A 15,000-nucleotide genomic window follows, 5' to 3' on the forward strand; every position below is an offset into this window, starting at 1 on the left:
GTGTGTGGTGTGTGTGTGTGTGTGTGTGTGTGTGTGGACTGACTGTGTGTGTGACTGTGTGTGTGACTGACTGCGTGTGTGACTGACTGTGTGTGTGACTGACTCTTTGACAGTTGACTTCTTCAAGATGTGACTAATATCATATAACTGACACCGACACAGAGCACGCTGCCATACGGAGACAGGAACTATGAGCAGATGAACATGAGGAGGAATAGACACTTTAACTACAGCTGTTTATTCTGCTTCTGTCCTGAGGAGTGTGTGTGTGTGTGTGTGTGTGTGTGTGCGTGTGTATGTGTGTGTGTGTGTGTGTGTGTGTGTGTGTGTGTGTGTGTGGATGACGTCATTAACTCCGATGCAAAACAGACGTCACATCAAACATCAAAATGCATCTGCTGAACACAAACTGATACTGCTGGACAGAGACACAGGAAGTAGAAACACACACACACACACACACACACACACACACACACACTCCGTCCTACCGTAGTTGGTGCTGGGAGCGGTGTACTTGGTGCTGGACTTGCGGATGATGTTCTCGTGGATCTGGTACCATTCGTTCTCATTGTTACACCTGCAGATCAACACACATCAGCTGTTACTGTATGAACTATGAACTACACGCACACGCGCACACACACACACACACACACACACACACACACACACACACACACACACAGTTATATCATGTTGTGACTGTGAGCACTGTGGGGCTCCTGCAGGCAAGTCTTCAGAAGTTAATGCCGAGAGGGATTTCCTGTCTGCCGTCAACTGTGTGTGTGTGTGTGTGTGTGTGTGTGTGTGTGTGCTTGCGTGTGTCTGTGTGTGTGTGTGTGTGTGTGTGTATGTGTGTGTGTGTGTGTGTGTGTGTGTGTGTGCTTGCGTGTGCTTGCGTGTGTCTGTGTGTGTGTGTGTGTGTGTGTGTGTGTGTGTGTGTGTGTGTGTGTGTGTGTGTGTGTGTGCTTGCGTGTGTCTGTGTGTATGTGAGTGTGTGTGTGTGTGTGTGTGAGAAGAATGTGCTGATGGCCTTATAAGACTGCAGAGACAGAAGTGTGTGTGCAGCTCATGGGGACTCAGAGAGAGAACGTGGTACTAAGAGGTGAAGAACAAAGAGAGTGAGGAAGAGGAGCTCAGAGGGTAAAGAGTGAGCGTAATGACCCTCTTTATTGTCTCTGAACATTACCGACGAGCAGAGAGCTGAGGAAGGAGCCAGACTTACGCTTCCCTCTCCAGGTCACTGGGTTAACAGTAACTGCATCATTAACGCTCCACCAGTGGATCTCTGAAGCGTTCACATGTTCAGCTGCGTGTTGGTGACGTCATGTGACCTGCTGTAGGCCGTCTGCAGCCAGCGTTAGCTTTTTAGTTCTGGTGATTGTGTGTGCACTTCAACAATCCTAAAAGTATTAATCTGTGCAGATTATCCCGCTGAACGAAACACTTCACTTTCAGAAGTGTTTGTTGCCACAGAGATTGTTTTCTGCAATAATCCAGGAAAGGAGGAACCAGTGCGATGGTTACTTCCTGGTCATCCTCCCTGCAGCGCTGCACGTCACATTCAAGTCTCACTCACTACTTATCCTCGTGCCCCGAAACCTTCACGATGTTTACGATGTTTACTGTTGTATGACATCAGAGAGCCTGAGAGTTTAAACCAATCAGGCAGAAGGAAGCTCTAAATAAACCTTTTCAGTTTTGCTTTTGCATTTAAGTTACATTGTGGAAATAAATACTTACACCAGCGCCATGAGGTGAAGTAAAAGTGTGTGTACGTACGTGTAGACCTTCAGCACAAAGTCTTTCTCCTCTTTGAGTTCTGAGATGGTCTGCAGCACGTCGCTCATGGCCAGGATAGCACATCCATACGGCCGGCGGTACTGAACATGTGGAGGACCTTTCTTACTGTCGTTCAACAGCATACGACCTGCAACAGGAAGTGTGTGTGTGTGTGTGTGTGTGTGTGTGTAGAGGGGTTATATAGTGAGCATACAAACATAAAAGTATTTGGTTAGAAGTAAACATTGTATCTGCCACAGTCTCACCTGTTCTGATGACCTGGGAGATGATGTACAGATCTCTCTTCATGTCTTTGTTGCTCAGGTCCTGCAGAATCCAAGAGAAAGAACAAACACAGTGAGACGACGAGCAGCGAAACATTTTCCTGGGATTCAGACGACTCTGTGAGCTCCTGTTTTATTCACTCTGGCAGATGCGTCTGGTCGCCCTCGGCTTTGGACGGATTTCCAGCGACTTCAAATGCGACGTGCGCATCGCGACAGTTTATCTAATATGTAATATGTTTACACAGCATGACTGCAAACAGCAGCGCCGGGGAGGCACTTTGCAAAACCATCAAGATGGTCTTGTAGCCTGACGTCAGCAGACCGAGTCTCACACACAACCCTAACCCTAACCCTGCTCCTCAGGTGAAAACACCTTCATCTTCAAATTCTCATGGAGAAAATGGCAACACTCGTCCACAGACATATTGATTTGTAGTTGTTTTGTGTCTGTTTGTAGTCATTTTGTGTCTCTTTGTAGTTGTTTTGTGTCTCTTTGTAATTGTTTTGTGTCTCTTTGTAGTGGTTTTGTATCTCTTTGTGGTTATTTTGTGTGTCTTTGTGGTTATTTTGTGTGTCTTTGTATTTGTTTTGTGTCTCTTTGTAGTTATTTTGTGTCTCTTTGTGGTTATTTTGTGTCTCTTTGTAGTTGTTTTGTTTCTCTTTGTAGTTGTTTTGTGTCTCTTTGTAGTTATTTTGTGTCTCTTTGTAGTTGTTTTGTGTCTCTTTGTGGTTATTTTGTGTGTCTTTGTAGTTGTTTTGTGTCTCTTTGTAGTGGTTTTGTGTCTCTATGTGGTTATTTTGTGTCTCTTTGTAGTTGTTTTGTGTGTCTTTGTAGTTGTTTTGTGTCTCTTTGTAGTTATTTTGTGTCTCTTTGTAGTTGTTTTGTGACTCTTTGTAGTTGTTTTGTGACTCTTTGTAGTTGTTTTGTGTCTCTTTGTAGTTATTTTGTGTCTCTTTGTAGCTGTTTTGTGTCTCTTTGTGGTTCTTTTTTTTCTCTTTGTAGTTGTTTTGATAAGAATGTGTGAGAGGAGTGTATTTGATCTTTCTGTAAAGCAAAAACATTTTCATGACTTGATAGTGACGCCACTCCGACTTCAGGTTCTGCATCACAGCAACAGGGGGCAATGCATCCTCACTTTTATATTCCTCCTCTGCAAATCTACTGCGCGTGTGTGTGTGTGTGGGTGTGTGTGTGTGTGTGTGTGTGTGTGTGTGTGTGTTACCGTGAAGAGGGCACACAGTCTGTCCACCTTCTCTGGATTCTTCGGTCCCCCGTTCTTGTTCAGTCTTACCATGAACTTCTCACTGAAGAGCACAAAGAGAACATCTTTAACTTTAGAACAGAGAGTTTAAAGTCCCTGAAATGACCTTTAACCTTTAATAACAGATTACAGAGACAAGCGGAGGGAGATACAATTATATATATCTAATTATAAGTTCATTAAAAGGCAGTGACTCTACAGCAGAGTGTTTTTCTGGTCTGCTGGTGTCAGTGGCTCAGGGGAAGATGACTAAACTGACATGCTTTCATTCAATAACAATGTGCTGGACATTAAGACACGCTTGAAGATTTCCACAAGAATAATTGGCTCTGAAAAAGGTGAGCTGAAATTTTCTGATTTCTCTTTGACAGCCTCACCTGTGAACACAGAGCTGTGGTTCCACATGAGAACACTTCTATGACACTTCCTACTAAATAAACTGAGAGCGCTTTCACTCCTGTAGTGACTCGGTCCTGATCACATGATGAAGCTCGCTCGTCTACTGGACAGATCATCAGAGAGAAACTCGATGGCACTTCCTGGTCTCAGAGATAATGAAGAATATCATAGAATAATGCATCGTGTTGGTTTGAGAGAGACATCTGGATCTTTCACTCATAACAACCACATAGTGATTATTAACACACCAACTGTTATAGAAGCTGTAAAGGGCTCGATAGAGAACGTGTGGAAGCATTTAGACATCAAGTTTAACTCAGTAATGCTCCACTGAAGAGTCCAAATCATTACATATACATATATTACATGTAATATATGTATAACATATATTACATATATTACATGTAATATATGTAATATATGTTATACATATATTACATATATTACATGTAATATATGTAATATATGTATAACATATATTACATATATACATATATTTTATATATACATATATTACATGTAATATATGTATAACATATATTACATATATTACATGTAATATATGTAATATATGTATAACATATATTACATATATACATATATTACATGTAATATATGTAATATATGTTATACATATATTACATATATTACATGTAATATATGTAATATATGTATAACATATATTACATATATACATATATTTTATATATACATATATTACATGTAATATATGTTATACATATATTACATATATTACATGTAATATATGTAATATATGTATAACATATATTACATATATACATATATTTTATATATACATATATTTTATATATACATATATTTTATATATACATATATTACATATATACATATATTTTATATATACATATATTACACCACCTCTTCATCTTTAAAAACACATATTTTGATAGAACCTGTCACATTGTTGTGTGATCAGTCACTCTGCAGGATCACAGAGAGAACAACAGCTCTTAATAAAGTCTTTATTATTTACTGTATACTCCCACACACACACACACACACACACACACACACATACACACACACACACACACACACACACACACACACACACACACACACACACACACACACACACACACACACACACACACACACACACACACCACAGTTTGCCTACATCACCCTCATTGCTGACATTTGCAATTCCCTAACTGTTAGCATTGTGATTACTCCACAAATGAATAATTGAAGTGACTCATTATGAGGTCATGTATTATTCACAGCAGCTCCGTGTGGCCAAGTGCCACTATTTGTTCCACATTATGTCAGATGAGTGTGTGTGTGTGAGGGAGAGAGTGGGTGAAAGGTAATGTAGAGAGCAAAGAGAGAACACACACCTTGTACCTAAAGTGGCTATAATCTATATGTTTATAATAACGATGTATTGGAGACTTTAAAAGGATCATCATGTTGCTCTGTGACTGATGGATGTGGAAAGAAGTAGCTGTTTGCTCACAAGTCAATCATATTCATTTAAAAGGTGATATATTAATGTGTTCACTGCTTGTTTCTGCAGCCCCCATGTGGCCACATATATATTGCAGCTTTAGAAATCGTCCTGCCATTAAAAGCAGTTTTGAATCTCTTACACAGAGAGTTCAGAGAAAGTTCTTTACTTTACAGTCATACGTGTAGCAGTGTGTGCACCTGATAGTCTTCCCTTCTCTCAGGTCGTACAGAGAGAAGAATATGTCGGTGTCTTCTCCGATGCTGTTGTAGGTGAAGCTCTTCAGGTTGACCAGCAGGTGGTGTGGAACAGGAACTCTGCACGGCTCCCCATGTCGCTGCCGGGTGCCGTCACCCTGCGAGTCCAAAGAACGAGAGTTATGGGAACATTAATCATCTTATGTGCTCAGTTCTGGACAGAAAGGAACATTCATAATACATCACCACATCAAGTCTGGAGTATTGACTTGAGTTGTTTTCTTTATAAAGTACGTTTCATACACAGAGAGAGCTTCAAGGTGGACAACAAATGATAAGATAAGATGGTTAAAGATTTAGATCAATCGTAATGGATCTCGCTCTGGAGACACGAGACACTTGTACACACTTATACACACTTATACACAGTTGATACACCACACGGAGACCACACGTGATACCACAGTGAGACACACTGAGACACATGGGATACACACACGCGACCACCACGGAGGACACAGAAGACACATGGGAGATCACAGGAAGACACATCGGAGACACACGGCAGACAACAGGGAAGACCTACAGGAGGACAACGGGAAGACACAGGGAGACACACGGAGACACACGGAGACACACGTAGACACAGGGAGACACATGAAGACACAAGGAGACACACGGAGACACACGTGAGACACAGGAAGACACAGGGAGACACAGGAAGACACAGGTAGACACACGGAGACACAGGGAGACACACGGAGACACAGGGAGACACAGGGAGACACAGGGAGACACACACGGAGACACACGGAGACACAGGAAGACACAGGGAACACAGGAAGACACACGGAGACACACGGAGACACAGGGAGACACACGGAGACACAGGGAGACACAGGGAGACACAGGGAGACACACACGAAGACACACGAAGACACAAGAAGACACAAGAAGACACAAGAAGACACACGAAGACACACGAAGACACAAGAAGACACAAGAAGACACAAGAAGACACAAGAAGACACAAGAAGACACAAGAAGACACACGAAGACACAAGAAGACACAAGAAGACACAAGAAGACACACGAAGACACACGAAGACACAAGAAGACACACGAAGACACACGAAGACACAGGGAGACACACGGAGACACAGGGAGACACAGGACACAGAGAGACACAGGGAGACACACGGAGACACAGGGAGACACAGGAAGACCAGGGAGACACAGGAAGAACACAGGAGACACACGGAGACACAGGGAGACACACGGAGACACAGGAAGACACAGGGAGACACACGGAGAGACAGGGAGACACAGGGAGACACAGAGAGACAGGGAGACACAGGGAGACACAGGGATACACAGGAGACACAGGGAGACACACGGAGACACAGGGAGACACAGAGACACACGGAGACACACGGAGACACACAGAGACACAGGAAGACACAGGGAGACACACGGAGACACAGGGAACACAGGGGAGACACACAGGAGACACACGGGACACAGGGAGACACACGGATACACACTGGGACACAGGAGACACAGGAGACACAGGGAGACACACTTAGACACAGAGACACAGGGAGACACAGGGAGACACACGGAGACACATGGATACACAGGGATACACAGGGATACACAGGAGTACACAGGAGTACACATGGATACACAGGAGACACAGGGAGACACACACGAGACACACGGAGACACAGGGAGACACAGGGAGACACACGTATACACACTTAGACACATTTATACACAGGGAGACACACTTAGACACACGGAGACACAGGGAGACACAGGGAGACACACGGATACACACTTAGACACATTTATACACATTTAGACACATTTAGACACACGGAACACATGTATACACATATAGACACACGGAGCACAGGGATACACATTTATACACATTAATACACATTTATACACAGGAATACACAGGATACACATTTATACACATTAATACACATTTATACACACTTATACACACTTATACACATTTATACACATTTAAACACACTTATACACACTTATACACACTTATACACATTTATACACATTTATACACACACTTATACACATTTATACACATTTATACACATTAATACACATTTATACACATTATACACATTAATACACATTTATACACATTAATACCATTAATACACATTTATACACATTAATACACATTAATACACATTTAAAAAACACACTTATACACACTTATACACATTTATACACATTTATACACATTTATACACACATTTATACACACTTATACACATATATACACACTTATACACATTTATACACATTTATACACATTAATACACATTTTATACACATTAATACACATTAATACACATTAAGACACATTTATAACACATTAATACACATTAATACACATTTATATACACATTAATACACATATATACACATTAATACAACATTAATACACATTTATACACATTAATACACTATATACACATTTATACACATTAATACACATTAATACACATTAAAAATATTGTCCTACTTGTTGAGGCCGTGCCTTCAAATGTTTACTGAAGTAAAGGTAATGAAGTAGTATTGATACAACAGTAAAAGTACAAACTGTGATTCTCTGTAAGAGTTGAATTATTAAAGTATTTTGTGATATTTAATCTGTATCTTCGTAACTGCTGCGTAGTTTTGACTCAGTCAGTCAGTCAGTGTTTCAGATAGATGGAGATGAAGTACATGTGGTAGCATCTCAAATCCATTCTTTAGTTTGGTACTACAGTACTTTTAATGTGTACTTAGTTACACACTTTACTGCAATGTTGTGTACTTTACCTGTGTGGTGCTCTGCTGAACACTGTGTCTGCTGGACAGATGCTGTGGAAGACAGAAAGACACAAAACGTTACAATAAAGGTTAATCATCATGTTCTCTCCTCCTCTCCTCCTCTCCTCCCTTTATGTCCTTCCCTCTCCTCCTCTCCTCCTCTCCTCCCTTTATGTCCTTCCCTCTCCTCCTCTCCTCCTCTCCTCCCTTTGTGTCTTTCCCTCTCCTCCTCTCCTCCTTTTCTCCTCTCCTCCCTTTATGTCCTTCCCTCTCCTCCTCTCCTCATCTCCTCCCTTTGTGTCCTTCCCTCTCCTCCTCTCCTCCTCTCCTCATCTCCTCCCTTTGTGTCCTTCCCTCTCCTCCTCTCCTCCTCTCCTCCTCTCCTCCCTTTGTGTCTTTCCCTCTCCTCCTCTCCTCCCTTTGTGTCTTTCCCTCTCCTCCTCTCCTCCTTTCCTCAGCTCTAGTATTCACCGCTCTGCTCTATTGTAATCCTTTCTGCTCTCTTCCTTGTCTTCCTCAGATGAAGACGATGCTTAGTTTACGCCCCAGAGACTCATTACTGTCTGCCTGAGCAGAGAGCGAGGGAGAAGTGAAAACCTGTTTGATGAATTGAAGTAATGACTGTCGAATGCAAACCATCTGCAAATATTCCAACCTGAGCAGAGAGACCTCCGGCTTCCTCTAAACACTGATGCTTCCAGGGAACCAATCAGAAGAGCTCTGCCTGCGCTGCGTACGGCCGGTGTGAGCAACATATACACATATAGGGTTTCCCATTCATATGCTAATCATATGTGATGGGATGATTCACAGTATGATGATCTACTCTTCTAAGTCAAAGCTTTTATATTCAGAGTGAATTGTCTTGTAATTGATAATTGTAATTGTAATTGACACTCTGTACAAGGAGGACACGTCTTCTCATGCAGACACTGTACAACATCAGGAGGACACGTCCCCTCCTGACCCAGAAGGTGACACAGGTTCTTGTCCTCTCACTGACTGCAGCTCCCTCCTCGCTGGACTGCCTACATGAGCCATCCGACCTCTACAGCTCATCCAGAATGCAGCAGCCTGACTGGTCTTTAACCTACCAAAGTTCTCCCACAATGCACCTTTCCTACTGGGTACCAATAGCGGTCCGAATCTGCTTCCAGACTCTGGTGCTGGTCCACCGTGCTGTGAATGGATCAGCCCCTTCCTACATCAAACCATACACCCCAGATCGCTCACTTCACTCTGCATCGGCCAATCGGCTCGCTGCTCCCTCACTGGACCCAGATTCCCCTCAAATAAAACCACCTGTTTGCCATCCTGCTCCAAAATAGTGGAACGACCTCCCCATTGATGTCAGGTCAGCAGAAAGTCTGTTTCGACAGCACCTTGGCCAATAAAAAAACGTTTTTCTCTATGTAGTCTAATATTGATTTGGCTTATTTGAAGCGAATGGTTGAGTTTTCATTCCCTCATTTCTGTATGTTGCACTTACTTTGGTTTGTCCTATTGTTCTGCACTTAAATGATTTCACCAGTTTGAAGCTAATGTACCCCATCAATCAGCTTCATCACTCTAAGATGTTCTCTGTTCCCCATTGATCATCTTCACCACTTTATCTCTCGGTTGCTCTCGCCCTGTCTCCAGATCAGTCTCTAGGCAACGGAACAAAGGGCGAATCACCACAACGACAGTGCTGGACTGCTCCAGCTCAGCTATTTAAAGCAGGACTGATGTCAGAGACACAACATCAGGAACAACCAAGTAAATATGTCCCATTCTGACCCAGACTGTCCATGTCTACATTTATGAATATGAGTTGGTGACATTTACCTTTGTATAGAACTCAAATGCAGCACAGCATCTCAAGAAGGAATAACAACAGCATGTTGTTGTGAGAAGAACCATTAAAGGATCATTGTAGATTTAGCAGGATTGTAATTTGACAGTCATTGGTTCGGATGCAGAGATCATAGCATCATATGATTGAGGTGGGGCCTGAAGTATCCTGATGAAGCCTTCAGTGGACGACTGTGATTGTGCTGCTCATACAGGTAGAGAGTTACGGCTGGAAGCTCTCAGTGTTGTTACACTAATCAAAGGTCTTACCATTTTATAAAGATCTGACACGCTTATCTGGTCTTCATCCACCATCTCGAACTCCTTTCTGGGCACCAAGTCCAGACCCATGTGTCTGAGGGGGAGAGAGCGAGGGAGAGAGATTTATTATTATTATTACTCTAAATGGTAAATAATGAACATCATGTGTTGAAGAAGACTTGAAACTACAGATTGAGACATAAACTCATCAGGAAAATGTTACTGAGGTAATAAATCAGGAGAGAAGTAGAAACATTTTCTCATAGACTTCTATACAACCAAAGGAGTCTCCTCCTGCTGGATGTTACAGAGGAGTCTCCTGCTGGATGTTACAGAGGTGTAAGGTTTGCTGGAACCGACAGAACTGAACCCAAAAGCACGACACAGAGACAGGCAGAATACAATATAGTTCAGTTTACTCAGTAATCCAGGCAGGGTCAAATACCGGTAAATCAGTCCAAAAGGCAAACAAATCCAGTAATCCAGGCAGAAGAATCAGAGTCCAGGCTCTCTTTAACAGGCTTGACTTTGGATACATGGAATGTGGGGTGAACCCTCATGGAAGGCGGTAGACGAAGACGGACAGCAGCAGGATTGATGACCCTCGAGACGGGGAATGGACCCACAAAACGTGGAGCCAACTTCTTGGATTCTACTCTGAGGGGTAGATCCTTTGTAGATAACCAAATCCGTTGCCCCGGCATGTACAGGGGGGCAGGAATGCGACGTTGGTTGGCGGATCGTTGGTAACGTTCTGAAGAGCGCAGGAGTGTGAGGCGAGCCTATCTCCATTTGCGTCGACACCGACCTACGAACGTCTGCACAGAGGGAATGCTGGCCTCACGTTCCTGCTCTGGGAAGAGTGGTGGCTGGTAACCCCGAGAGCACTGGAAGGGTGAAAGACCAGTGGCAGAGCTGGGAAGGGTGTTGTGGGCATACTCGATCCACAAGAGCTGCTTAGACCAGGAGGAGGGGTTGCGGGAAGCGAGGCAGCGTAGAGCTGTCTCCATCTCTTGGTTCATTCTTTCTGACTGACCATTGGATTGGGGTGAAAACCGGATGACAGACTGACAGTGGCCCCCAGCAGCCTGCAAAACTTCACAGGGAAGACCATGAAGTCGGAACACCTGTTGGAGCATAATCTCCGCTGTTTTTTTGGCAGTAGGCAATTTGGTAAGTGGAATGAATTAAGCAGACTTGGAAAATCGATCAACGACAGTGAGTATGACTGTGTTACCGTCAGAGAGTGGTAGGCCAGTGACGAAATCCAACGAGATGTGGGACCATGGACGAGTTGGAACTGGCAAGGGATGGAGAAGACCGGAGGGGGCCTGGTGAGAGGTCTTGTTTTGAGAGCAGACATGACAGGCCGCGATAAATCCTCTGGTGTCCGCCTCCATGGAAGACCACCAGAAGCATTGACGAAGCAGCACTAGGGTGCGTCTTACCCCAGGGTGACAAGCCAGGCGAGATGAATGACCCCACTGGAGGACCTGAGCACGGAGACTGGCAGGAACAAACAAACTGTCATCTGGACAAGCACTGGGAGCAGGATATTCAGCGTGGGAGCGCTTTACCTTGTCCTCCACGTCCCAAGTTACTGCACCGATGACACATGCAGAAGGAAGGATACCTTCCGGACTGGATGGAAAACTCTCCGACTGGAATTGATGGGAAAGGGCGTCGGGTTTCACATTCTTTGAACCCGGTCTGTAGGAAAGTGAAAAGTCAAAACGGTTAAAGAAGAGAGCCCACCTTGCTTGACGAGAGTTCAGCCACCTGGCTGTACTCCAGCTTTTTGTGGTCTGTCCAGACCACAAATGGCTGCTCTGTTCCCTCCAACCAGTGTCTCCACTCCTCCAGTGCCAGTTTTACTGCCAACAACTCCCTATTCCCAATATCATAATTCCTCTCTGCCGGAGACAGCTTCCGGGAGAAGAAGGCACAAGGATGCACCTTCTGATCCTCAGCCGATCGCTGAGAAAGAACTGCCCCCACACCGGTGTCCGAAGCATCCACCTCCACGATAAACTGGCGAGTGGGATCTGGGAATATGAGAATGGAAGGCCTCCTCTGCCACAGGAGATCATCGGAAGAGCACTTTCTGGGAGGTGAGGGCGGTGAGGGGAGCTGCCACCGAGCTGTAATTACGGATGAACCTCCGGTAGAAGTTGGAAAACCCAGGAAACGTTGAAGCTCCTTTCGTGTGGAAGGAGACAACCAGTCAGTGACAGCCTTGGTCTTGGTCGGGTCCATCTGGATGTTACCTGCGTTGACGATGAATCCCAGGAATGATACTTCTGAGGTGTGGAATTCACACTTCTCAGCCTTCACAAACAGACGGTTCTCCAAAAGCCTCTGGAGAACTAAGGGTACATGAGTCACATGCTCCTGCTTAGAATTGGAGAAAATCAGAATGTCATCCAGGTACACAAAGACACATACGTTGAGCAGATCCCGAAGAACATCATTGACTAATCCCTGGAAGACTGCAGGAGCATTGGTGAGACCAAATGGCATGACTAGATATTCATAATGTCCACTAGGAGTATTGAAGGCCGTCTTCCACTCGTCCCCCTCCCTGATTCTCACCAAATGGTAAGCGTTGCGGAGGTCGAGCTTGGAGAACATAGTAGCACCTTGTAACAGTTCGAAAGCAGAGGAAACTAACGGGAGAGGGAACCGGTTCTTGATGGTGATGTTATTGAGTCCTCTGTAGTTGATGCACGGATGCAGGGTCTTGTCTTTCTTTCCCACGAAGAAAAACCCAGCTCCGGCTGGAGACGAAGATGGTCAGATAATTCCTGCAGCCAAGGAGTCAATAATGTACCTCTCCATGGCCTCGGTCTCAGGAGCCAATAGCGAGAAGAGTCGACCTCTGGGAGGGGAAGTACCTGGACGCAGGTCAATAGGGCAGTCATAGATTCGATGTGGTGGCAAGGCGGTGGCCCGGGTCTTATTAAACACCTCCTTAAGCTCCAGATAATCCTTGGGAACTCCAGAAAGATCTGGAAACTCAGAGGTGACAGGCAGACTAGGAGTAGATGGGGTTGCAGACTTAAGACAGACAGCATGACAATGAGCACTCCACTGTAATGTAGTTCCTGAAGACCAGTCTATGTGTGGATTATGTCTCCTTAGCCAAGGAAACCCCAAAATTACAGGCTGATGTGGAGCATGGATAAGGTGAAAGGTGAGACTCTCGCTGTGATTACCTGACAAGGTCATCTGGAGTGGAGTCGAGCGGTATGTAACCCTGCAGAGTAGACGACCATCTAGTGCTGTGGTATTAATGGGCCTCTCCAGAGCCTCCCGACCTAGTCCCAGCTGAGAGGCAAGAGTCATGTCCAGTCATGGGCCTGTGTCAACGGTCGAGAGGGCATTTCCAAGTTAGTAAGTCGGCTCACCAGTGCCCTCTGGATGACTGTTGAGCCCTGTCTTTTACAAGACAGGAGGAAACAAAATGACCATCCTGACCGCAGTACAAACAGCTGTTCTCCAGCAGGCGGCGCTGTCGTTCTGCCGTGGACAGCTGAGTCTGACCAAGCTGCATTGGCTCTGGAGCGCCGGAGAGAGTGTCGGTAACCTGCTCAGTAGCATGCTCGAGGAACAGCAGACCGAACCCTCTCTTGTCTTCGTTCCCGCAGACGTCCATCGATACGGATGGAGAGAGCCACCAGCTCATCCAAATCAGTCGGACAATCCCGAGCCGCTAATTCATCCTTGATGCGATCTGACAGACCGTGGTAGAAGGCATCGAGAAGTGAGGCAGAGTTCCAGCTGCTCTCAGCTGCCATGGTGCGGAACTCGATGGAGTAATCAGATACCACTCTCACTCCCTGCTTCAGGTCGAGCAGCCCTCGAGCGACCTCTCTTCCAGGCGTCACATGATCGAAAACCTTCCGCAGCTCCTCAGTGAAGAGTTTGACGGAGAAGCAGGCTGGAGATCCTTTCTCCCACTCGGCAGTTACCCAGTCTTTAGCCCTGCTTGTGAGCAGAGGGACAATATATGCCACCCGGGATCTCTCTGTGGGGAAGGTTGGAGGTGCGGAGGGTTGGAGCTCAAAAAACAGAGAACACTGCACGAGGAATGACCGACACGAACCAGGAACGCCAGAATAGCGCTCAGGTGGAGGTAGGCGTGCATCTGACGCCGGAGAAGTGTGGACCGGAGATCTGGAGGCAGCAGTAGTATCCGATCTCCAGGCCGTAGTGGTGAGATTCGTGACGTGGTCCCAGAGAGACGCAAAGCTACGCTCGTTGCGAAGAGACATCGCCTGCATAGCCTCCATAATGAAGATCAGCTGTTGCTCATGGCATTGTATCATCTCGACTGGTGTCGGCGGCGCTGTCTGGGATGGTGCTGAGTCGGCTGGGTCCATGTTGGCCAGATTTTACTGTAAGGTTAGCTGGAACCGACAGAACTGAACCCAAAAGCACGACACAGAGACAGGCAGAATACAATATAGTTCAGTAAGTAATCCAGGCAGGGTCAAATACCGGTAAATCAGTCCAAAAGGCAAACAAGAGGAGTCTCCTGCTGGATGTTACAGAGGAGTCTCCTCCTGCTGGATGTTACAGAGGAGTCTCCTCCTGCTGGATGTTACAGAGGAGTCTCCTCCTGCTGGATG

The 15,000-nt window shown here is 45.1% G+C and overlaps 1 protein-coding gene across 1 annotated transcript in view; it reads right to left on the reverse strand.

Annotated features, from left to right (window-relative positions):
• Positions 1-491: 491 nt before the first annotated feature.
• Positions 492-15,000, reverse strand: part of LOC115005389 (dedicator of cytokinesis protein 3-like) — a gene marked incomplete at both ends in the record, with an annotated part of 64,774 nt that continues 50,265 nt past the window's right edge. Inside the window, 7 exons of the mRNA XM_029427186.1 lie at positions 492-580; positions 1,786-1,933; positions 2,052-2,112; positions 3,296-3,377; positions 5,426-5,580; positions 8,285-8,326; positions 10,379-10,463. Coding sequence (XP_029283046.1) covers positions 492-580; positions 1,786-1,933; positions 2,052-2,112; positions 3,296-3,377; positions 5,426-5,580; positions 8,285-8,326; positions 10,379-10,463 — 662 coding nt within the window. The remainder of the gene's footprint in view (positions 581-1,785; positions 1,934-2,051; positions 2,113-3,295; positions 3,378-5,425; positions 5,581-8,284; positions 8,327-10,378; positions 10,464-15,000) is intronic.

The sequence above is a fragment of the Cottoperca gobio genome, unplaced genomic scaffold (assembly GCF_900634415.1).
Source record: "Cottoperca gobio unplaced genomic scaffold, fCotGob3.1 fCotGob3_297arrow_ctg1, whole genome shotgun sequence".
NCBI classification, from domain to species: domain Eukaryota; kingdom Metazoa; phylum Chordata; class Actinopteri; order Perciformes; family Bovichtidae; genus Cottoperca; species Cottoperca gobio.